Raw genomic sequence first — 26,408 nt, 5'->3', positions numbered from 1 at the left:
GCTTTATATGAGGCTACAGAACTGAAAATGGAGGCCCCAACACGGTACACATGGAAGAAGGGAACAGCTGTACAATACAGAGAAAGACTGCTTCACATGGATGTTACGCATGGAAGAAGGGAACAGCTGTACAATATAAAGACTGACATCCATATGGATGTTACGCATGGAAGAGGGGGCAGCAAATGGAATGGGAGGGTTGTGGTGGAGGTGGGAGGCATGGCATGAAGAAAGGGAGCCACAAGAAAGTTGTCCTTGGTGTGGGAAGAGTATAAATCCTGCCTTGCTGAGGTGTGGCGTGCTTTTGCTTGCACATGCTCGCTTTCTGTCATATATAAACAAGGTTCAGCAATGCTCAATATATACACCAAGGCCGCACTTAATTTGTACTAGCCACAGGACCCATTACATTGCTAGAACAGCAAAGCCACACGCTACCTACCTTTAAGCCACCCACTCAGTTTCTCCCTTGTGTTGCAGTGCACATACACACTATGGCGGCACACACACGGACGCAGAAAACTTGGGCCTTTATTAGGCAAGATTGCTTTAAAATTTAAAGAAGGGGGACCACTCTGGCACTCTAGCAGGGAACCAGACTAAAAAACACACTAGTAAGAACACGGAGGGCTATAAACCAGGTTTGTATGAAGCAAACTTTAGAAGAGTCAGATTCTTCACCAATGCAGGAGGGGGAAGAGATATTTGTGTTTCAAAGTTTTTATTGAAATTTTGGTTTTCAGTTTAAGGACAAGACAAGGAATCGTCAAATGGTACAATATGAAATATACAAAAACATAGAAGGGGAAACAATAACAATAACAGCAGTACTCAACGGGGTAGGAATAGCTAAAGATAGTGTAAGATGTGTCTCAGAGGGATAAACCCAACTATCTGGGACATGCTTATGGGCGTCTTAGGAAAGGGGCCTGGCATGAGACCAGGACCAATTGGGGCCCCCTGGGGCTCGTCGTCCAGCGATGGACGAGCCACCGAAGAGGTTGCGTATGTTAGCTCAACAGGTGGGAGAAGGAGCAAGGTAAAGAACAGAGGAAGAAAAAAGAAGAGAGAAACAAAGGAAAGAGAGAAATATGGAGAGAGGGGGTAGTCCCGTCCTATAGCCTCGTTATCAAAGAACTATCCATTGATGAATGCTCGAACTGGGGAAGAGATATTTGTAAGGACAATTGCAGTGATCTAAGCTTCCAAGAGAGATCTAACCCCATGTGTCCCTCTACATAAATTCGTCTTTACCTTCTTAAACTCTCTGGCCTTCTCCCGATTCTTGGCGTAGGCCTCCTGTCTCATTTTCTCTTCTCTCCTGGTTTTAACTTCACCAAGCCGGTTATATAACCTGCAGGAGGTAGGGAAGGGGGGGGGGGGGGGAAATAAGAGCATTATGAAAAATAAAATTGAAGGAGTTTTAAAAAAATACACCTTGATGCATAGTTTAATGCATGGTTTTGCAGTCAGTGCAGCTTCCACAAGCAGAAGGTGTCAGGAGTTATCAGATTTTTATACCCATTAAATTTATATAAATTTTATTTTTCGCCCACTAGATGGTGCTATAAACTCTCCTGAAAGTTACCAGGACGTGTTCAATCATTGTAGTAACTTCATTAGTTACTTTCACTTTGATAAATGAATATGCCTGATTATTCATTCATGGCACTTTCACTGCTGACATGTAAATCCCGCAGAACATGTGAAGGGAGCAAGCGTATACTCGACCAGATTGATTTACCGTGGCGCATTTTGGACGAGTAAATGCATCCAGATCGGATTAAGTGGTTAAAGGGAAAATGAGTTGAACTTACCCGGGGCTTCTAATGGTCTCCCGCAGACATCCTGTGTTGGCGCAGCCACTCCCCAATGCTCCGGCCCCGCCTCCGGTTCACTTCTGTAATTTCTGACTTTAAAGTCAGAAAACCCCTGCACCTGCGTTGCCGTGTCCTCGCTTCCCCTGATGTCACCAGGAGCGCACGGCGCAGGCACAGACGATACTGGACTTGTGCTATACACTCCTGGTGACATCAGCGGGAACGAGGACACGGAAAGGCAGGCGCAGGGGTTTTCTGACTTTAAAGTCGGAAATTCCAGAAGTGAGCCAGAGGCGGGGCCGGAGCATCGGTGAGTGGCTGCGCGGGCACAGGATGTCTGCGGGGGACCATTACAGGCCACGGGTAAGTTCAACTCATTTTCCCCCGACCCCCCTACAGTATTCCACACTATCTGGTGAGTGGCGGGAGGAGGTGGAAGTATTGGAGTCTTGTAAAACGCAACGTGACACACAGGGCAGTGACCTTCTCCTGTCCACTCGTTCAGCAGCAGACGGGAGTCTCCGGGTTTTAAGAAGTCTATACTGAATTTTACTACCAACACTACTAGGCAGCATCAGGGTTTGGTTATATGAGCTTTTCAGTAACAATTCAAGGCCGAGTTTTCTAGTTTTTAAATAGAAAATGTAATGGGTTTGGGAATACACATGCAAAGTGCATACTCTTACCGGACAGTGCGTTGGTGCATCTCCACTTCAGACAACCTCCTCTCCTCCGGAGTGCTCACTCTCACCTCGACCACTTTCTTCAACTGTCCCACTTCCGCTTGCACTGTGTCTGCAAATCACACAAGAATGCATTACAACTCTAGACGTGTACCTGGTCATGTGACAGGATGAGATAAACATGGGTACATAATGTACTAGTCCTAACTATTATAACTTGTCTGAGGGCCTTTATTTTTTACAGTGCATGGGTTAGCAAAAAATAAAAAAATTAATCTATGCAAATGAGATATTGGAACAGTCAGTGGAACTCAGCCCTCTGGCTTTCCAGAATAGTGAAGAGAACACAAAACACTTCTAGTTGACTGACGAAACACTGCTGATAGCAAAATGGGACTAAACTTCTAAATAAATATTGTAAAATATATACAATTTTAATCATTGAGTTACATTCAGTAAGCATCTATCATTAATACCCACAAATCTCATTTTTAGGAATAAACATCAGTGTCCTCGTTTTAAAGGAAACCTTACCAGGGCTGGATTGCTGTTCTACGTGGGTAACGGGTTTCACCTTCTGTTGCATTTTTATATCCGATGTCCTCGGTGATCTCCCTCTTGTTTTTATCTCCTCAACCCTTCTGGATGATTTTTCTATGAAATTTCTCTTACTCTTTAGAAAGGCCTCCTGTAGATTTCCCGGAGTGGATGTAAATTCCACATCAATTTCTGTCGACAACCATTTAAGATTGTGAGCACAAATAAACTGGTCATGTGATCTGTAGCGCGCACTTCTACAGATGAATCTAATGCTGGCAGAGTACCCAAATACTAATAGATGGGCATCACATCGGGCCAAATATGAGACGTATTCCTTCCAAACACACTAAAACAGATTTCATGCTGAAAGCCATCACAAATTACAAAAATCTATGGAACAACAGCGTTGCACTGCTCCATACAGAGCAATGCCATGGGGGTCAAGTAACTGCCTGCTCCTGACCCCACTGCTGGTTGACATCTTCCATTTGGTATGATCTACTGATTTTAATGAATTATCAATGATCTACTGATTTGATTGAATTATCGATTGGGCCAGCAATTTATAGCAGAGTTGAGTGATACCGGGAACAGACGACAATTGTATGTGCATCTTAAAGTGGAAAGAAACCCAGCATTTCTTTGCTCTAAAAGATTATTTGCAGCACATAATTTTTATTTTTTTTTCGTATAACAGCATTCAAAGTGTTAAATCACAGGACTGACTTTCTCCTGCAGGGGCAGCGGAACTGGTGATAACCTTATCTTGTGTTTACATTCTTCACTTGATACAATTAAGTAAACATTCTCTGACTGTCCAGAAACTTCTGCTAATGAGTCCTGAAGTGAAACACAGGTCAGAAATCACTGCTGCTGCATTTACAATAGAAATACAACAGTTATGAATAAAATGCACCAGCAGCTTTCAAAGTAAATAAACTGAACTTTGGGAACTTATAATTTCTAAATGAATAATACTTGTGCACAGAAGCAAATATAATTGTATGGGTTATAAAAAGCAGGAAAATACATTTTTATTTAATATTTTGTCACGAGTTTAAAACCGCTTTAACATTACATGCCCATCCGAACTATCAGACTGACCCCAAGCAAACCATTTACCTGCAAAGTGCTGTGACAGAGACGTTCCTATTGAAGACTGGTTGGATAACACGACGCCTGAAGTATCCACCTCAGCTGGCAATGGCTTGAAGTTGCTCTGTAACAATGTAAAAGATTATGTAATACAGATTTGACTATGCAAATGTTGGGTGTACATTCTGTCGGCAATTCTGGCCCCAGTTAGAAGACTGAAGTATAACTTTGTATTCAGAGCTCTGTTAGGTCACCCACCATACCAATATCCCACAAGCCACTTCTCTAATTGATGCCTAGACTTGCCGTGTGACAGTCACATGGTATCCTGCTGTTCCAGTGAAAGACAGAGGTGTTTAGCTGGTCGATCAGCATGCTTGATTTTTCCATCCATCAGGTTGCAAAAAATATGGTTTTGATAATGGAAACGTAGGGTTGTACGGATCAATTAAATTCGATCATTACTTCGCATCTGAATGATTTTTGAAAATATGTTTTTTTAAAGAAAGAAAAAAAACAATGCATTGGAGCATGTGTGTGTTTGGTGTTAACTCACTGCCCTCAATACTTCCTCTTTCACAGTCAGAAGTAGCTAGCTGGAGAGCTGGAATGCAATGTGGAGGTCGGTGCATGGGTGAGTAATTTCCCCCACCCCACAGACTTCTGTGCTTTAAAGGAGTATTGTCACCATAAAAATCACATTTCAACAGCAACTAGCCTGAGTATATTAAGTGATAAAGTAGCCAATCCTGCATTTAAAAAACTTGCAAAAACCTTTTTCTGCTGTTGTGGTTTGTAGTTATCACATACTTTGGAAACACTGGCCCTAGTGCCAAAGAGTTGATTGCTGGGAGTTATTTTTATCTATAATATATTCCTCCTCTTCCATTCATTTCCCTGCCTAGCTGCTTATCAGAAACACCCTCTGATTACTTGTGTTTACAAGCAAGGCTGAGGTGACTCAGTGATTGGAAGAGAAGACAGTGTAGTTCCTAGTATACACCTCAGTGGGAGTGACTGAAGACTCTGGAAGGAGGGCAGCTAATGAATACATCATGAGTAAGAGAAGGGAGGGGGTAAACAAAAGTCAGGGAGGATATGATGTCAGCATTAGTTTGGCAAGATGGCCACTGCCTAGAATAGGATTTTTTTCTTTTCCTTTATAAAATTCACAGGAATCATTGCGTGGATAGCACAATACATCTGTTATGTAAGTAGAAGTAGTATTTATCTACTTATATATGCGTTAAGTTAGCATGGGTGTCGCTTGTTCTTTAAAGCAAACCAGAAGAAAAAAAAATATATGATAAATTGCATGGCTGGGCATCCAGATAAAGCATTGAACATTCGTAATATGTTGGCGCTTTATAAATACAATAAATAATAAATAGCAGCAAAAAAAAGATTCTTTTTTATTTTCAGTTCTATAGTTTTTTGTTTTTTTAATAACATTGTATCATACGGTTATATTTGCAGTTTTAAAACCACACTGTCCTCTAAAGGGGCACTACGGCAAAAAAAATTGTAAAATTTAAAATGTGCAAATAGACATCTAAGAAGTCACTTATAGTAGAAGTCTGACAGAAGTGACAGGTTTTGGACTAGTCCATCTCTTCATAGGGGATTCTTAGCAAGGCTTTTACTCTTTATAAAGATACTGTATATACTCACATATAAGCCGACCCCCCAACTTTTCCCAGAAAAACCAGGGGAAAATGATTGACCCCCATATAAGCCGGGGGTAGGAAATGCTGGCCGCCTTATTCCCCTAGTGTGTCCCAGTATAGCTAGTATAGTGCCCCAGTATAGCTAGTTTAGTGCCCCAGTATAGCTAGTTTAGTGCCCCAGTATAGCTAGTTTAGTGCCCCAGTATAGCTAGTTTAGTGCCCCAGTATAGCTAGTATAGTGCCCCAGTATAGCTAGTATAGTGCCCCAGTATAGCTAGCATAGTGCCCCAGTATAGCTAGCATAGTGCCCCAGTATAGCTAGCATAGTGCCCCAGTGTAGCTAGCATAGTGCCCCAGTATAGCTAGCATAGTGCCCCAGTATAGCTAGCATAGTGCCCCAGTATAGCTAGCATAGTGCCCCAGTATAGCTAGCATAGTGCCCCAGTATAGCTAGCATAGTGCCCCAGTATAGCTAGCATAGTGCCCCAGTATAGCTAGCATAGTGCCCCAGTATAGCTAGCATAGTGCCCCAGTATAGCTAGCATAGTGCCCCAGTATAGCTAGCATAGTGCCCCAGTATAGCTAGCATAGTGCCCCAGTATAGCTAGCATAGTGCCCCAGTATAGTGCCCAGTATAGCTAGCATAGTGCCCAGTTTAGCCAGTATAGTGCCCAGTTTAGCCAGTATAGTGCCCAGTATAGGTAGGTAGTGTCCAGTATAGCCAGTATAGTGCCCCGTATAGCCAGTATAGTGCCCCGTATAGCCAGTATAGTGCCCCGTATAGCCAGTATAGTGCCCCGTATAGCCAGTATAGTGCCCCGTATAGCCAGTATAGTGCCCCGTATAGCCAGTATAGTGCCCCGTATAGCCAGTATAGTGCCCCGTATAGCCAGTATAGTGCCCCGTATAGCCAGTATAGTGCCCCGTATGGGTAGATAGTGCCTCAGTATAGGGAGTATAATGCCCCAGTATAGCTAGTATAGTGCCCCAGCATGGCTAGTATAGTGCCCCAGCATGGCTAGTATAGTGCCCCAGCATGGCTAGTATAGTGCCCCAGCATGGCTAGTATAGTGCCCCAGCATGGCTAGTATAGTGCCCCAGCATGGCTAGTATAGTGCCCCAGCATGGCTAGTATAGTGCCCCAGCATGGCTAGTATAGTGCCCCAGCATGGCTAGTATGGTGCCCCAGTATGGCTAGTATAGTGCCCCAGTATGGCTAGTATAGTGCCCCAGTATGGCTAGTATAGTGCCCCAGTATGGCTAGTATAGTGCCCCAGTATGGCTAGTATAGTGCCCCAGTATGGCTAGTAAAGTGCCCAGTTTAGCCAGTATACTGCCCAGTATAGGTAGGTAGTGCCCCAGTATAGAGCTCCCCCCTCCCCGCCGCTGCTATTACCTGCTTAGGCAGTGTATCACTGCAGCGCGCCCGGCGCTGCTGCTGTGACGATGCAGGGGGCAGGAAAGAGCGCAGCTCCCTATAGCGGCGATCTGTATCGCCGTTACCAGGGGAACCGCTCTTTCCTGCCCCCTGCATCGTCACAGCAGCAGCGCCGGGCGCGCTGCTGTGATACACTCTGCAACTGAACATGAGAAGGGGAACGCGGATTAGGAAGCGGCCGCTGCCTAAGCAGGTAATAGCAGCGGCGGCCGCGGGGGGAGCGGAGCGCAGACCACCTGACTACTAGACCACCAGGGAAGACTCGCATACAAGCCAACCCCCCAACTTTTGACCCCCTTTTTGGGGGTCAAAAATTCGGCTTCTATGAGAGTATATATGGTATTCCCTAAAAAGGATTTAAAGAAACACTGAAGCGAAAAAAAAATGATATGATTTGTATGTGTAGTACAGCTAAGAAAAAAAAAAAACATTAACAGCAGAGACACAAGTCTAATATTGCTTCCAGTAAAGGAAGAGCTAAGAAACTCCAGTTATCAATGCAAATTAGCCATTGAGCTCCATGACTTTTAAAGTTGCAGAGAACTCTGCCAGACACTTGAGATAATATATCTTTTTTTCCCTCTGCAGGGAAGATTTTGCAGAGCAGGCTAGTGAACTTTTGAACCCATTTAGACTACTGAGTAGTGTCTAAACTGCAAATATTAGAGAATGATGCAAGGTTATAAAAAAAAAAAACTACTATATAACTGAAAAAAAAATTATTCTAATATTTTCTTTGCAACTAGAATTCTAGTAATTATCCGTATTACACAACCAATTCATTATATCCATTTTTTTTTCGCTTCAGTGTCTCTTTAAAGGACTTCTGAGGCCAAAATGACAAAAATCACTCCTTTACCTTTATCTTAGCAGAATCCACGGAGGACGCCATCCGGGCCCTCCGTTCCGCCGCCAATCCATTATTTTTATTGCCCCCGAGGCCTGGTCCCGACTCCACCGAACGGGTCGCATCTGATTCCACTCATAAGATGGCCGCCGCCTTGAGCCACAGTCCCAGCATCCTCCTGAGCGTACGTCGGGCGCAGTGATGTGAGCGCCCCCAACATACGCTCAGGAGGATGCCAGGACCCAGTATGCGGCTGGAGGAGGGCTTAAGGCTGCGCAGTCGCACTCGCGGCCAAGCGTACTGAGCAGCCGTGGCTCAAGGCGGCGGCCATCTTATGAGTGGAATCAGATGCGACCCATTCGGTGGGATCGGGACCAGGCCTGGGGCAATAAAAAGAATGGATTGGCGGCGGAACGGAGGGCCTGGATGGCGTCCTCCGTGGATTCTGCTAAGATAAAGGTAAAGAGCGATTGTCATTTTGGCCTCGGAAGTCCTTTAAAGATAATCTGTATTGTTAAAATCGCACAAAAGTAAACATACCAGTGCGTTAGGGGACATCTATTACCCTCTGTCACAATTTCGCCGCTCCCCGCCGCATTAAAAGTGGTTAAAAACAGTTTTAAAAAGTTTGTTTATAAACAAACAAAATGGCCACCAAAACAGGAAGTAGGTTGATGTACTGTATGTCCACACATAGAAAATACATCCATACACAAGCAGGCTGTATACAGCATTCCTTTTGAATCTCAAGAGATCATTTGTGTGTTTCTTTCCCCCCTGAGGGGGGAGTGCATAGCAGAACCACAACACTGAAGAACTTGGCAGCCTTCCAGACACAGGCTGACAAGTCTGACAAGGGAAAGATACATTGATTTATTACAGAGACTGTGATCGTACAAAGTGCTGCAGTAAGCCAGAACACATTAGAATAGCTTTTGGAACTTGTAGGATGATAAAAAAACAGGATGCAATTTTTGTTACGGAGTCTCTTTAAACAATGATGCTGGCCAGCTTCCCTGCTCGCTACACAGTTTTTCGGTCTGCTGCTGCAATTTATGGCTAATTTTACTCTGGAAAAAACGTACTTATTTGTATATGTTTGCACATATTTTAACCACTTGCCGACCGCCCACCCAAGCACACTGTTTCACCACCCCTGCCCCCTGATCGCCCACAGCACCCCTCAGACCCCCCCCCCCCCCCTGCTCACCCCGCAGACCCCTGTTTGCACCCAATCACCCCCCTAATCACCCATCAATCACTCCCTGTCACTATCTGTCAACGCTATTTTTTTTATGCCCTAAACTGCCCCCTGCTCCTCCTGATCACCCCCCCCCCACCCCTCAGATTCTCCCCAGACACCCCCCCCCCCCCCCCCCCATGTACTGTATGCAGCAATCCCTCTGATCACCTGTCAATCACCCGTCAATCACCCCCTGTCACTGCCACCCATCAATCAGCCCCTAACCTGCCCCTTGCGGGCAATCTGATCACCCACCCACACCAATAGATCGCCCGCAGATCCGACGTCAGATCACCTCCCAAGTGCATTGTTTACATCTGTTCTCTACCCTAAACACCCACTAATTACCCATCAATCACCCCCTATCACCACCTGTCACTGTTACCCATCAGATCAGACCCTAATCTGCCCCTTGTGGGCACCCAATCACTCGCCTACACGCTCAGATTGCCCTCAGACCCCCCCTTATCAATTCGCCAGTGCAATATTTACATCTGTTCTTCCCTGTAATAACGCACTGATCACCTGTCAATCACCTGTCAATCACCCATCAATCACCCCCTGTCACTGCCACCCATCAATCACCCCCTGTCACTGCCACCTATCAATCAGCCCCTAACCTGCCCCTTGCGGGCAATCTGATCACTCACCCACACCAATAGATTGCCAGCAGATCAGACGTCTGATCACCTCCCAAAGTGCATTGTTTACATCTGTTCTCTACCCTAAACACCCACTAATTACCCATCAATCACCCCCCTGTCACTGCTACCCATCAGATTAGACCCCTATCTGCCCCTAGGGCACCCAATCACCCGCCCACACCCTCAGAACGCCCTCAGACCCCAGCCCTGATCACCTCGCCAGTGCATTGCTTGCATCTATTCCCCCCTCTAATCACACCTTAAGACACCCATCAATCACCTCCTGTCACCCCCTAGCACACCTACCCATCAGATCAGGCCCTAATTTGCCCCGTGTGGGCTCCTGATCACTCGACCAAACCCTCAGATCCCCCTCAGACCCCCTTCCAATCACCTCCCCAGTGCATTGATTGCATCTATTTTCCCCTCTAACCACCCCCTGAGACACCCCATCAATCACCTCCTGTCACCCCCCTAGCACTCCTATCCATCAGATCAGGCCCAATACAACCTGTCATCTAAAAGGCCACCCTGCTTATGACTGGTTCCACAAAATTCGCCCCCTCATAGACCACCTGTCATCAAAATTTGCAGATGCTTATACCCCTGAACAGTCATTTTGAGACATTTGGTTTCCAGACTACTCACGGTTTTGGGCCCGTAAAATGCCAGGGCGGTATAGGAACCCCACAAGTGACCCCATTTTAAAAAAGACACCCCAAGGTATTCTGTTAGGTGTATGACGAGTTCATAGAAGATTTTATTTTTTGTCAAAAGTTAGCGGAAATTGATTTTTATTGTTTTTTTCACAAAGTGTCATTTTTCACTAACTTGTGACAAAAAATAAAATCTTCTATGAACTCGCCATACACCTAACGGAATACCTTGGGGTGTCTTCTTTCTAAAATGGGGTCACTTGTGGGGTTCCTATACTGCCCTGGCATTTTAGGGGCCCTAAACCGTGAGGAGTAGTCTAGAAAACAAATGCCTCAAAATGACCTGTGAATAGGACGTTGGGCCCCTTAGCGCACCTAGGCTGCAAAAAAGTGTCACACATGTGGTACCGCCGTACTCAGGAGAAGTAGTATTGTGTTTTGGGGTGTATTTTTACACATACCCATGCTGGGTGGGAGACATTTCTATGTAAATGGACAATTGTGTGTAAAAAAAAAAAAAATCAAACAATTGTCATTTACAGAGATATTTCTCCCACCCAGCATGGGTATGTGTAAAAATACAACCCAAAACACATTATACTACTTCCCCTGAGTACGGCGGTACCACATGTGGCACTTTTTTTACACCCTAAGTACACTACGGGGCCCAAAGTCCAATGAGTACCTTTAGGATTTCACAGGTCATTTTGCAACATTTGGTTTCAAGACTACTCCTCACGGTTTAGGGCCCCTAAAATGCCAGGGCAATATAGGAACCCCACAAATGACCCCATTCTAGAAAGAAGACACCCAAAGGTATTCCGTTAGGTGTATGGCGAGTTCATAGAAGATTTTATTTTTTGTCACAAGTTAGCAGAAAATGACACTTTGTGAAAAACAACAATTAAAATCAATTTCCGCTAACTTGTGACAAAAAAATAAAAACTTCTATGAACTCATCATACTTCTAACGGAATACCTTGGGGTGTCTTCTTTCTAAAAATGGGGTCATTAGTGGGGTTCCTATACTGCCCTGGCATTTTAGGGGCCCTAAACCTTGTGGAGTAGTCTTGAAACCAAATGTTGCAAAATGACCTGTGAAATCCTAAAGGTACTCATTGGACTTTGGGTCCCTTAGCGCAGTTAGGGTGCAAAAAAGTGCCACACGTGGTATCGTCGTACTCAGAAGAAGTAGTATAATGTGTTTTGGGGTGTATTTTTACACATACCCATGCTGAGTGGGAGAAATATCTCTGTAAATGGACAATTGTGTGTAAACCCCCCCCCTCCCAAAAAAAACAATTGTCATTTACAGAGATATTTCTCCCACCCAGCATGGGTATGTGTAAAAATACACCCCAAAACACATTATACTACTTCTCCTGAGTACGGCAATACCACGTGTGGCACTTTTTTGCAGCCTTAGGGCTGGTTCAGACGGACGTTTGGAGGCGTCGCGTTCGTTGGCGTTGCGTTCGTGATGCGTTCAGGCTTTCAGCAGCGTTCGCATTGCGTTCGGATGTGGTCGCGTTTTTTTTCTTTCCCTAGAGGGACATTACCCGTCGCGGTTAACCGCCCCTGGAAGCAACATGTAGCTTCCAGGGGCTCCTTGAACGCCAGTGAAAATCGGGACCCGAACGCCGCGTTTGTGCAAACGCGCGTAAAAGCTTGGTACAAACGCTCCCATTCACTTGAATGGGAGCGTTTAACGCCAAGCCCCGAACGCTGGCAGTAAACGCTCTGCAAACGTCCGTCTGAACCAGCCCTTACTGTGCTAAGGGGCCCAAAGTCCAATGAGCACCTTTAGGCTTTACAGGGGTGCTTACACATTAGCACCCCCCAAAATGTCAGGACAGTAAACACACCCCACATATGATCCCATTTTGGAAAGTAGACACTTCAAGGTATTCAGAGAGGGGCATGGTGAGTCCGTGGCAGATTTCAATTTTTTTTGTCGCAAGTTAGAAGAAATGGAAACTTTTTATTTATTTTTTTGTCACAAAGTGTCATTTTCCGCTTGTGACAAAAAATAATATCTTCTATGAACTCACTATGCCTCTCAGTGAATACTTTGGGATGTCTTCTTTCCAAAATGGGGTCATTTGGGGGGTATTTATACTATCCTGGAATTCTAGCCCCTCATGAAACATGTCAGGTGGTCAGAAAAGTCAGAGATGCTGGAAAAAATGGGAAAATTCACTTTTTGCACCATAGTTTGTAAACGCTATAACTTTTACCCAAACCAATAAATATAGGCTGAATGGGGTTTTTTTTTAATCAAAAACATGTTTGTCCACATTTTTCGTGCTGCATGTATACAGAAATTTTACTTTATTTGAAAAATGTCAGCACAGAAAGTTAAAAAAAATCATTTTTTTGACAAAATTCATGTCTTTTTTGATGAATATAATAAAAAGTAAAAATCGCAGCAGCAATCAAATAGCACCAAAAGAAAGCTGTATTAGTGACAAGAAAAGGAGCCAAAATTAATTTAGGTGGTAGGTTGTATGAGCGAGCAATAAACTGTGAAAGCTGCAGTGGTCTGAATGGAAAAAGTGCCTGGTCCTTAAGGGGGGTAAAGCCCACGGTCCTCAAGTGGTTAAATTTTACAATTATAGTGCCACTTTAAGCTGTACAACAAAGCAGAAATAATGACCCCTTGGACTTTCCTGCAGTAAAATCTTCTCTAAAGCTGTCTCAGAGAAGCTCTGCTGCATAGATAATTGAAGTTTCTTCATGTGCTGGAAAACTATATGAAACTCTTCATTGCTACTAATGTTCTATTTCTTAGCTGTACTAAACATACAGTTCATTATCTCATAAGTTTATTTTCACTTCAGGTTTGCTTTAAGTCTTAACTCACAGTAATGAAAAATCAATGGGCTGTTAACACTGCCCACGTTGCGTTGGGAGTATAACGCTGCTCGTTCAATGAAATTGCAGCGTGCTGTGCGTTACTCGCATTTGGCTGCGTTCGGGTGTTTGCACATGCTCAGTACTTTTTTTTTTTTTAAATTTGCCGCATGCCCAGTTTTCATTCGATAGTATGCGTCAAAAAGTATGCATCACGGACGCATCAAGAGATGCATAACGCGGCTCTATATAACGTACAACTTCAATACTAACATGCGTTGAGTTAGGGGCACGTTACGCGACCTTAACGTCGCATCTAAAGCAACGTCTTGGTGTGAAAGAGCCCTAAATGCAAGTTCTGTTGCGAATCATTGCAAACCAAATAGGTGAAACCGGACATGTCAGATAAGACTTCATCAAGAATCAGCTAGGCTGAGATTGTCCAGCAGCAAGTAGAGATTTGCACTGAATTGTATTTTAGGCTTACAGTTCCCCAGTTTTCCATCCCTAAATAAAGGATGTACAGAAGATTACCTGGATGGAGCTGCTGTCCCACCGAGGATCAGACGCGCTGCTCTGGGCGATGGTCGGCTCGGAACACGCAATGCTGCTGTCATTCAGGCTCAGAAGCGTCAAATCCGGCTCTTCCAGAATTCCATGGGCTGAACTGGAGTCCTGATGACATCACAAAGCAAAAATATAAATGTACACATTTTTAAACAGAAATCAGACTGCAACAAATTGGGACACATCAGGGTCACGTTTATCTCAATTTATTTGGCCAAACATGAAGAGTCAGGGCTCCTACCAGTACTGTGTCTAAGGCAGCTCTATATGCACGGAGTTTGAATGTTCTAATGCTTGTGGCTTCCTCTAGCCACTCTGATTTTCACCCCCCCCCCCCCCTCATCCCCCAAAACATGTGGACCACTTAAAGGGAAGGTCCAAGCAAAATAAAAAAATGTTTCACTTACCTGGGGCTTCTACCAGCCCCATGCAGCCATCCTGTGCCCTCGTAGTCACTCACTGCTGCTCCAGTCCCCCACTGGCAGCTTGCCGACCTCGGAGGTCGGCGGGCCACATTGCGTACATTTTTACGCATTCCCGCTGGTGCAGGAACACATACATTTTTACGCGTTACTGGTTCAATGCGTAAATTTTTACGCATTGAACCAGTAATGCGTAAAGATGTACAGTGGAGAAAAATAATTATTTGACCCCTCACTGATTTTGTAAGTTTGTCCAATGACAAAGAAATGAAGTATCAGAACAGTATCATTTCAATGGTCGGTTTATTTTAACAGTGGCAGATAGCACATCAAAAGGAAAATCGAAAAAATAACCTTAAATAAAAGATATCAACTGATTTGCATTTCATTGAGTGAAATAAGTTTTTGAACCCCTACCAACCATTAAGAGTTCTGGCTCCCACAGAGTGGTTAGACACTTCTACTCAATTAGTCACCCTCATTAAGGACACCTGTCTTAACTAGTCACCTGTATAAAAAGACACCTGTCCACAGAATCAATCAATCAAGCAGACTCCAAACTCTCCAACATGGGAAAGACCAAAGAGCTGTCCAAGGATGTCAGAGACAAAATTGTAGACCTGCACAAGGCTGGAATGGGCTACATAACCATTAGCAAGAAGCTGGGAGAGAAGGTGATAACTGTTGGTGCAATTGTTCGAAAATGGAAGGAGCACAAAATGACCATCAATCGACCTCGCTCTGGGGCTCCACGCAAGATCTCACCTCGTGGGGTGTCAATGGTTCTGAGAAAGGTGAAAAAGCATCCTAGAACTACACGGGAGGAGTTCGTGAATGACCTCAAATTAGCAGGGACCACAGTCACCAAGAAAACCATTGGAAACACATTACACCGCAATGGATTAAAATCCCGCAGGGCTCGCAAGGTCCCCCTGCTCAAGAAGGCTCATGTGCAGGCCCGTCTGAAGTTTGCCAATGAACACCTGAATGATTCTGTGAGTGACTGGGAGAAGGTGCTGTGGTCTGATGAGACCAAAATAGAGCTCTTTGGCATTAACTCAACTCGCTGTGTTTGGAGGAAGAAAAATGCTGCCTATGACCCCCAAAACACTGTCCCCACCGTCAAGCATGGGGGTGGAAACATTTTGCTTTGGGGGTGTTTTTCTGCTAAGGGCACAGGACAACTTAATCGCATTAACGGGAAAATGGACGGAGCCATGTATCGTGAAATCCTGAACGACAACCTCCTTCCCTCTGCCAGGAAACTGAAAATGGGTCGTGGATGGGTGTTCCAGCACGACAATGACCCAAAACACACAGCAAAGGCAACAAAGGAGTGGCTCAAGAAGAAGCACATTAAGGTCATGGAGTGGCCTAGTCAGTCTCCGGACCTTAATCCAATAGAAAACCTATGGAGGGAGCTCAAGCTCAGAGTTGCACAGAGACAGCCTCGAAACCTTAGGGATTTAGAGATGATCTGCAAAGAGGAGTGGACCAACATTCCTCCTAAAATGTGTACAAACTTGGTCATCAATTACAAGAAACGTTTGACCTCTGTGCTTGCAAACAAGGGTTTTTCCACTAAGTATTAAGTCTTTTATTGTTAGAGGGTTCAAAAACTTATTTCACTCAATGAAATGCAAATCAGTTGCTATCTTTTATTTAAGGTTATTTTTCGATTTTCCTTTTGATGTGCTATCTGCCACTGTTAAAATAAACCTACCATTGAAATGATACTGTTCTGAGACTTTTCATTTCTTTGTCATTGGACAAACTTACAAAATCAGTGAGGGGTCAAATAATTATTTCCTCCACTGTATGTGTTAATGTTCCTGCACTAGCGGGAATACATAAAAATGTACGCAATGCCGCACGCCGACCTCCGAGGTCGGCAAGCTGCCAGCGGGGGACTGGAGCAGCAGTGAGTGACTACGAGGGCACAGGATGGCTGCATGGGGCTGGTAGAAGCCCCAGGTAAGTGAAACATTTTTTTTTATTTTGCTTGGACCTTCCCTTTAAAGCGGATTAGAGATGAAAAACTAACTATAGCAAGTAACTGGACTATATATCTTTTCTAAAGTTTAGATGGTTTGTACAGTAAATCTAGCTGCAAACAGCTTCAATCGCATATGTTTATTTCTTCCTGTGATAAATCAGAGCAGCCATATTCTGCTAGTCATTACACAGGCAAGCTGCTCTGCATCTCCACCCCTCAGCCTGTGAAAACTCAACTCCTTCCTCCCATCTCCCTAGCCTCTGAAATCTTGTGCATGCTTCCGCAAACCCCCCCCCCCCCCCCCCCGAGTGAGCTCCCATGAGCACTTTCAGCATGGGACTCAGAATGCCTAGGCGCTGGAGGAGCTGAGGGAGTGGATACATTCATTTACATCCACTTTAAAAGCAGGTGAATGCATGCATAAATAAGCATTTCCTTTCCTTGTGTTTGTAAGTGGTAACAGTGGAAAATCAAAATTTGATGTACACAACTGACTAACTGACTATTATGGACATAGGACAATGGAAACGATTCGATAATGAAAACGTCTGATAGGCAGTTAGTGATAAGACTAAACATCAGTGGTCAGTGTTTGTTTGTTTTTTTGTAATAGCAAACATTTTTAAACAATGACATTACTTTGGACAGAAGTAAGTGGGATAACTGGATGGTCAATAAAGAGTAAAGCCTTAAAGAGAATCTGTATTGTTAAAATCGCACAAAAGTAAACATACCAGTGCGTTAGGGGACATCTCCTATTACCCTCTGTCACAATTTCGCCGCTCCTCGCCGCATTAAAAGTGGTTAAAAACAGTTTTAAAAAGTTTGTTTATAAACAAACAAAATGGCCACCAAAACAGGAAGTAGGTTGATGTACAGTATGTCCACACATAGAAAATACATCCATACACAAGCAGGCTGTATACACCCTTCCTTTTGAATCTCAAGAGATCATTTGTGTGTTTCTTTCCCCCTGCAGCTATCTTCCACTGAAGTGTCAGGCTTTTTCTTCCTGCAGAGTGCAGACAGCTCTTCCTGTATGTAATTCCTCAGTATGTGAAAGCCCAGCCAGCTCAGAGGAGGATTTATCCAGATTGTAAAAGATAATAGAGCAGAGAGAACCTGCCATAATCTAAATAACACACAGGCAGTGTGCAGAGAGGGGCCTGGAGGGGGGAGATGCATCACAGAACCACAACACTGAAGAACTTGGCAGCCTTCCAGACACAGGCTGACAAGTCTGACAAGAGAGAGATAAGTTGATTTATTACACAGATGGTGATAGTAGAACGTGCTGCAGTAGGTCAGAGGACATTAGAATAGCTTTTGGAACTTGTAGGATGATAAAAAACAGGATGCAATTTTTGTTACGGAGTCTCTTTAAGGCCCATACACATGTCAGTTTTCTGCGGATGGGTCGTTTGAACGTCCCGTCATTCAGTCGTTCGCCCGCTAAATTGGGCATGTGTACAGACTGTCGTTCGTTTGAGCGATCCGCCGGGCGGATCGCTCAAACTCACTCTTATCCCGCGAACGACAGTCTGTACACACGCCCGATTTAGCAGGCAAACGACTGAACGACGGGACGTTCCAACGACCCGTCGTTCGCAGAAAACGGACGTGTGTATGGGCCTATACACTGGTCAACCAACAGATAGATCCCTCTCTGATCTAATCTAATCAGAGAGGGATCTATTGGCTGCCCATAAACTGCACACAGATTTTGAATCTATTGAAGCATGAAATTGAGCCGCCCCCTGCCTCGTCGTCCCCATGTCTCCACCCATTCGGGTTCCCACGGCCAGCAGCAATAATGTCACATGTCTGCCGGGGTCACTTCTTCCGGGCTCCTCTTCACTTCCTGTCCTGTGGCAAGCCGAAGCTCAATCAGTAGAAGGCGCTCTACTGTTTGAACTTTGGCTTGTCACAGAAAGTGAACGGGACATGGAGAAGGCCAGCTGGAAGTAGTGACAGCACAGACCGGGGACTCACGCCGGCGGACAGTAGATATTATTGCTGCCGCTATGCTGCATCGGTCGTTGATGAATCGAACGCCGCTATTGATGCATTCCTGAACTGCCGTAAATCGAGCAAAATTTTCCATCTGGACTCTGCTGCTAAGAGGATACATAGCAGGAAATCAGAGCCAGGAGGGGGCGGGCTTGGGCTTCAAAAGACATCACAGAAGACTGACTCGGCTATAATCATTGGAGGCAAAGCTAGACTGAATGCTCAGTCAGGGCTTCTTATCAGAGCTGATAACAGGCAGATTTAGCAGAGAAGAATAAAACAAAGAGCAGAGTAGGTGTTTACTGTCGTGTTCCCATTGATATATGGTAAAATACATGAGGGTACTTCCTCTCTGGTTCTCTTTAAAAACATTGCTAGAGAAGCAGTTGCAGTTTTCTTCCGCATTACTCACCCAGGTGCAGACGCAGCTTGGCAAGGAGTGAGCAGAAGATCCAGTCAGACTAGAGAGGTAGTTGAGTGAAGATCCGGAGTAAGATCCCAGTATAAGGCTTTCAGATCCAGGGGTCAGGTTAGGCGAGTCTAGTACCGTTCCTGACCTGGAATCCAAGTCTTGCCCAGGAGGTACAGAGCTGTCCGGCTCTTGAGGACTTGGAAGATTACCAGCTGTGCCCGAGTCTCCATCACTGTGAAGCTCTTTACTGCTGACAGGCAACTCTTCAAAATGAACAGACCGGGAATTATTTTTCTCCGTCAGGTAAGAGATGGGATGCTCCGAGAGTTCAGAGTCATTCTCGGTGGTCTTGGTGGCCATCAGTTCATGGAAGGAGCCGGTGTCCTCCTCTACTCTTTGCCTAATGAGGGTTGCAGGAGTGTGATAGAAGACAGCATGGGAGGAGCTCAGCTCATTGGAATGTTCACAGGAAGAGGAGGAGTCTCGTGGCACAACAACGTCCAGCCCATGTGTCAATATCGGATGAGAGGCCTCATGCTGGTTGCTGAAGCGTGTGCCGTTGAGCGTGCTTTCAGGGTGCAGAGGAAGGAAGCAACCAGAGTCTAGGCATGAAACAATTTGCAGAACTTTTAAGCTGAGCTAAGATTTATCAGTTTAAACAATGCTTTGATAAATGGAGAGCATGGAACACATATACACTTAATTATCAACAAAAATAGAACACTAAAAATAAAAAAAGACACCCGAGGTGAAAATAAATGAAAAACAAATTGTATCTACCTTTCTTCTCCTAAAAATGACTTTCTAAGATATTCCACAGTTTTATTTTATGTTTAAATCTACTTTAAGTTTTTATTGTTTTATTGTTTTTGCTCAATGACACATTCATTGAAGTATACTAGAGCTAAAATCTATGAACTATTGACCCTTTTTATCTCTTTCCTGTTCCCAGAAGCCATTTTCCGCTAAGAAAGTGTTTTATAGTTGGAATTTTTGATCGAGGCTCACACTGTAGTCACTTCCTGTCTGAGTCAGGACTGAGTCAGCCACTTACATACCTGATATTTAACTCTTTCAGGCAGAAAAATAAAAAAAAAAGGAACACAGCCTAGTTATTTGTGTGCTTGGCACTGTACATACTCATGTCTTTTCTCATATCACATGTCACCTTGGGTATCCTTTAACCCTTGATGGCCACTTCTAAAATGTGCCAAATGGGCCTTTGCCTCTCTTCAGGAGTAGCTTAAGCACCTTCAAGATTCTGCAGTCCATTCATTACGATGGAGTAATATCAGTCACCACCCCACAGATGCTGATTTGCAGAGCTTCTACTGAGCTTGCAAATATAATTTTGCTTTCATAAAAGAGAAAGTATTTGCAATAATTCAGCTGTAAGTGAGCAACTGTGGACAGCCTCTCTGCTCTCGTCACACTTTTTTTGGCAGTTGGACGGAGCAACTGCCATTCACTAAGTGTTTTTGAAAGTAAAAGAAACTGGAGAATCCCCCGAGTAGAAGGGCTAGTCCAAAACCTGTCGGTTCTGTCAGATTTCTACTACTTACTGTGACAGCAACATAAGAGAAAAGTAATTTATGGCTCATTTTACTCTGGACCAAACGTACTTATCTGTGTAGGCTTACATACAGTGGAGGAAATAATTATTTGACCCCTCACTGATTTTGTAAGTTTGTCCAATGACAAAGAAATGAAGTCTCAGAACAGTATCATGCAATGAAATGCAAATCAGTTGCTATCTTTTATTTAAGGTTATTTTTTCGATTTTCCTTTTGATGTGCTATCTGCCACTGTTAAAATAAACCTACCATTGAAATGATACTGTTCTGAGACTTTTCATTTCTTTGTCATTGGACAAACTTACAAAATCAGTGAGGGGTCAAATAATTATTTCCTCCACTGTATATTTTAAGATTTGCGTGACAGTGGTCCTTTGTTATTATTATTACCGTATAAACTCGAATACAAGTCGACCTCGTGTATAAGTTGACTCCAATATTCAACCCTCTTAAGCTGGATCTTTTTATTGACTCAAGTATAAGTCTACCCAGCAAAGTTAATGGCTGCACTTGGGGCTCAGGAGGGGTTAATGACTGCACTGCATACAGTATTGCAGCCATTAACCCCATCATGTCCCTTAAGTGCAGCCAATACCTCCTCCAGGCCCCAAGTGCTTCAAATATGCACTCCCTTTTATACAGCAAAGTATTCCCCCCCTGCCCCTTTCCTTGGTAATTGTTGTGGCCAGGAGTCAGGACTTTCAGGCCTGGGTTTTCTTGGCATTTCCTTTCCTCAACGTATAACTTACCACTGGGTAAATTGCTGCAAATGGGAATGTCATTATTAGTACACACATTACTCAGTGTGCTCAGTGTTGCCTGTGACTCATGTATAAGTCGACCACCTATACTTTTATGAAGTGAATCAGACCTAAATTATAGACTTATACTCGAGTATATACGGTATGTATTTATATAGCACTGACCTCTTCCGCAGCTCTGTACAGAGTATATGGTCTTGTCATTTAATCCCTACTATAGTCATGTTTTTTACATATGTATCGTAGTCTAGGGCCTATTTAGGGGAAAGCCAATTAACTTATCTGTATGTTTTTTGGGATGTGAGAGGAAACCGAAGTGCCCGGAGGAAACCCACGCAGACAACATATAAAACTCCTTGCAGACCTGGATGGGATTCGAACTGGGGACCCAGCGCTGCAAGGCGAGAGTGCTAAACACTATGCCACTGTGCTGCCCTGGTCCTTTTAGCATAGATCAACTTAGTGCATTCTACTATGTCACAGTGCTTCTCTAATCTATTCAGGATACCAGGAGCTCAGCTCAAGAATGTGTCTGCATATAATGCTGAAGTATGGTACATTATACTCGGCGCTGCTCTATACTTATGTCATTCATAAGGAGCTCACCTGTGGCCTCAGACACATTACTCAATGACCTTCTAGCCAGATCTGTGCTGTGAGGCAGTGTTATACCAGCACTGCTGTGCACTGAAGACACAGGACTCCTGTGAGACGGCTGATCCCCGCTGCTGGTGTTCCGGGAGCCCTAGGAACAGACAGGATCTGATTAATGTGCCTGTCAAGCAGAGGGACTGAATAAGAAGCAATAGATTCAGAATGCAGCATAGAACAGCAAGTCCTACCTGGCTGACATCCCCCATGTACAGAGAGCTACCAGTGCGGACTGATGGGGCAAAGGATGAAGACGACAGGTCATTGTCTGGTTTTGGATCCAGAGGGTAGAAGGACGTAGTGAAGTGACTGTCAGTAGCTGATCTATCCAGATCTGCCTCAGGAGCTACAAGAAAATAAGAAAGAAAATAAAGCATCGTTCTTCAGCCTTCAAGCAAGACGACCAAAAATATTGGGCTTAAAGAGAACCCGAGGTGTGTTTAAAGAATGTTATCTGCATACAGAGGCTGGATCTGCCTATACAGTCCAGCCTCTGTTGCTATCCCAAACCCCACTAAGGTCCCCCTGCACTCTGCAATCCCTCATAAATCACAGCCGTGCTGTGAGGCTGTGTTTACATCTGTAGTGTCAGTCTCAGCTGCTCCCCCGCCTGCTGCATAGCTCCGGTCCCTGCCCCTGTCCATTCCCTCCAATCAGCAGGGAGGGAAGGGATGCAGGCGGGGACTGGAGTTCTGCAGGAGGCGGGGAGAGCAGCAGACTGACACTATAGAGATAAACACAGCCAGCTCTGACAAGCTGTTTGTCAGCAGCGTGGCTGTGATTTATGAGGGATTGCAGAGTGCAGGGGGACCTTAGGGGGGTTTAGGATAGCAACAGAGGCTGGGCTGTATAGGCAGATCCAGCCTCTGTATGCAGATAATATTCTTCAAACCCACCTTGGGTTCTCTTTAAAGGACAACCAAATTCAAAACGGAACAAGGCAAATTCTGAAGGCAATTATGATGGTTAGTGGTGACTGCCAAACAGCTGTTCCCCCTCCACACTTAGGTTCTTCTAAGTCTAAGTCTAGATTCACATTTCCAGTACTGTCCTGTCAGTTTTGCATCAGTTTTCTATCAGTTTTACCTGACTGGAGCGGATTGTAAGCCTCTGGCAGGGTCCTCCATTCCCTAGTGTAATCTACAGGATCATGTGCTCCTGTCCTATGACAGCCTGTACTTGTATTACTGGCCCATATCGCATGATCATGCATTTTGTACAATTTTCATGTATAACTTTGCTCTATGTTGTATAACCTTGTTATGTCTGTCATCCTTGTATCATTGTATATTTTTTATTGTCCAGTGCTGCGTAATATGTTGGTGTTTATAAATACAATAAATAATAAATAATAAAATGTACCCCTTTTATGTGTAAAGACAGCCACAGAAACATCCAAAAACTGATGCTGTCAAAAACTGACAAGGCAGGACTGGACACCTATTTATGTGTGAACCAAGCTTAAAGTGGATCCGAGATAAACTTTTACTCATTGCATAATTTTGTTCCTTTCATATTGTTTATAGGGCATTCCTCAAGCCAAATACTTTTGTTTTGTGTTAATACTCTAATTCCCTATAAACAAGCCTCGCCCACAGCTTTTCAGAGAGCCTTGGCACTCAGTCCCAGGTAGCAAGGGCTTATGGGAGCTCAGTCTGGGCAGGAGGAGGAGGTTACTAGCCAGAGATTTCAGAGGCAGAGGGAAGGAGGTAGGAGGAAGGGGGATTGAGCCGAGAGCTGGAGATGCTATCAGCTTGCCTCAGTGTAGTGTGCCAAAAAGAACATGGCTGCCCTCATTGTATCACAGCAATAAATATAAATAATAATTTCAGGCAGAGAAAGAAAAAAAGGAACACAGCATAGTTATTTGTGTGCTAGGCACTGTACATACACATGTCTATCTCATTAGGTCATGTCAGTTCGGGTATCCTTTAATTGTATCCAGTGAGGAACGTGACACATTTTATGACTGTGCAGAAGCTACTGGACACAGACAAACTCAAAGCATTTCTGCCTTCAATACATAATTAATAAATCCAGTTATGAATAAAATGCAAAGTCAGCTCTCAAAGCAAAAAAACTGTACTTTTGGGAACTTGTAATTTCTAAAGGAATAATACTTATTCAAATATACAAATATTATAACCGTGTGACATATAAAAAGTAGGAAAACATGTTTTTATTGATTATGTCAGGGTTTTATACTGCTTAAGGCTCCCTGCACGCGATTCCTATTTTTAATCGGTTTTTACATCCAATTCTGATTTTTAAATCGTTACTGCATGCTGCATTTTCTCCTCAGTTTTTCTGAGGATTGTACAATTGAAAATGCAAATCGGAAACACACAACAGATTTGCAGTGTGCAGGGAGCCTTAAAGAGAGCCTGAGGTGGGTTTCTGACATGAATACTAGGACACAAAGGCTGGTTATGCATACAATCACCAGCCTCTGTATCTATATAGTGTGCTCCCAGCCCCCCCCTGCTGTCCCCCAATATAAAAACGCCACGCTTGCGACATGCAGCTTGTCGCTAGCTGGCTGTTTATCTTTGCACTGTATTTACTGCCACTCCCCCGTCTCCTGCATATCGCCCCCCTCTCCGCCTGTGTCCCTTCCCTCCCCTGTAAGCTTCATCCAATCCACTTACGGAAGCGGGGAGGAAAGGGACATAGGCGGAGGAGCGGCAATATGCAGGAGGTGGGGGCGGTGGGTGAATGGCAGCACAAAGGTAAACAGACAGCTAGCGACAACTGCATGTGGCTAGCGTGGCGTTTTTATATTGGGGGGCAGCTGAGTGCAGGGGGGGCTGGGGGCACACTATATGGACACAGAGACTGGTGATTGTATGCAGAACCAGCCTCTGTGTCCTAATATTCAAGTCAGAAACCCACCTTAGGTTCTCTTTAAAGGGAAGGTCCAAGCAAAATAAAAAATGAGTTTCACTTACCTGGGGCTTCTACCAGCCCCATGCAGCCATCCTGTGCCCTCGTAGTCACTCACTGCTGCTCCAGTCCCCCGCTGGCAGCTTGCAGACCTCGGAGGTCGGTGGGCCGCATTACGTACATTTTTACGCATTCCCGCTAGTGCAAGAACATTAACACATGTTTTTACGCGTTACTGGTTTAATGCGTACATTTTTACGCATTGAACCAGTAACGGGTAAAAATGTATGTGTTAATGTTCCTGCACTAGCGGGAATGCGTAAAAATGTACGCAATGCGGCCCACCGACCTCCGAGGTCGGCAAGCTGCCAGCGGGAGACTGGAGCAGCAGTGAGTGACTACGAGGGCACAGGATGGCTGCATGGGACTGGTAGAAGCCCCTGGTAAGTGAAACTCTTTTATTTTGCTTGGACCTTCCCTTTAACTCACTCAGTCAACACTACACATGTATCATGGCCTTTCTTGAGAAATAAGGCCTACATACTCACCTGCAGCCTCAGGCATAATTCCTGGTGACCTTGTAGCAAAGTCTGTGCTGTGAGGCAGTGTTATACCAGCACTGCTGCACACCGAAGGACTCCTGTGAGACAGCTGATCCCGGCTGCTGGTGTTACGGGAGCCCTAGGAACAGACAGTATCTGATTAATGTGCCGGACAAGCAAAGAAATGGACTCACATGCAATATGCTCAGAATGCAGCAAAGATCAGGAAGTCCTACCTGGCTGACATCACCGATGTACGGAGAACTACCAGTGCGGACTGAGGGAGCAAAGGATGAAGAGGACAGGTCACAGTCTGGTTTTGGATCCAGAGGGTAGAAGGTCGTGGGAAAGTGACTGTCAGTAGCAGATATATCCAGAGCCGCCTCAGGAGCTACAAGGAGTTTAAAGAATGATACATTGTTCTCTTGGTTAAATGCATCCCTCAACCACCTAAAGAATGAAAAAAAAACTAAAAAGACTCATACTTTTCTGCAGTAGTGCCTGGAAAGTTGGCCTGCAGTATTTGCATGAGAGTGTGTAAAGGGTTCATTGATTTTGCCACACACCTTTAATGGACCTGAAGTCAGTGGGATATGGAGGTTGCCATATTTATTTCCTTTTAAGCAATACCAGTTACCTGGCAGCCCTGCTGAGCTATCTGCCTACAGAATCACACCAAAAACAAGCATGCAGCTAATCTTGTCAGATCTGCTGCATGCTTGTTCAGGGTCTAGGGAAAATGTATTAGAGGCAGAGGATCAGCAGGATAGCCAGGCAACTGGTATTGCTTAAAAAGAAAACATGGCAGCCTCTATATACCTCCCACTACAGTTCTCTTTTAAGCAATACCGGTTGCCTGGCCGTCTTGCCGATACCCTTTCCTCTAATACTTTTAGCCATAGAACCAGAGCATGCATGCAGATCAGGTGTTTGACATTTTTGTCAAATCTGGTTGTCAGTGGTGGAACAAGGACACAGCCGAGGACCAGGAAGGCTTAGTGTGTTTTCTACGCTGGTAATTGATGAATAAATTCTTATATATTTGCATATACCCTGAGCTCCTCTAATTTTTTCTATGTCCAGCATCCAATATAAAGGGTGAGA

General features: G+C 44.5%; 1 protein-coding gene across 3 annotated transcripts in view; it reads right to left on the bottom strand.

Annotated features, from left to right (window-relative positions):
* CEP295 (centrosomal protein 295) overlaps positions 1-26,408 on the bottom strand; it is a 198,882-nt gene that overhangs the window by 102,622 nt on the left and 69,852 nt on the right. The window contains exons 21-30 of one of the 3 annotated variants that reach the window (XM_068266808.1): positions 25,541-25,695; positions 25,311-25,443; positions 22,071-22,225; positions 21,835-21,973; positions 18,894-19,495; positions 14,021-14,161; positions 4,166-4,262; positions 3,038-3,232; positions 2,507-2,615; positions 1,255-1,354 (exon numbers count right to left, since the gene is read on the bottom strand). In XM_068266808.1, coding sequence (XP_068122909.1) covers positions 1,255-1,354; positions 2,507-2,615; positions 3,038-3,232; positions 4,166-4,262; positions 14,021-14,161; positions 18,894-19,495; positions 21,835-21,973; positions 22,071-22,225; positions 25,311-25,443; positions 25,541-25,695 — 1,826 coding nt within the window. The remainder of the gene's footprint in view (positions 1-1,254; positions 1,355-2,506; positions 2,616-3,037; positions 3,233-4,165; positions 4,263-14,020; positions 14,162-18,893; positions 19,496-21,834; positions 21,974-22,070; positions 22,226-25,310; positions 25,444-25,540; positions 25,696-26,408) is intronic. The other 2 variants (XM_068266809.1, XR_011026048.1) reach the window with 2 other exon arrangements.

This window comes from Hyperolius riggenbachi, chromosome 2 (assembly GCF_040937935.1).
Source record: "Hyperolius riggenbachi isolate aHypRig1 chromosome 2, aHypRig1.pri, whole genome shotgun sequence".
NCBI classification, from domain to species: Eukaryota; Metazoa; Chordata; class Amphibia; order Anura; family Hyperoliidae; genus Hyperolius; species Hyperolius riggenbachi.
The sequence above is the reverse complement of the archived record's forward strand: the minus strand, read 5'-3'. Positions and strand labels throughout refer to the sequence as shown.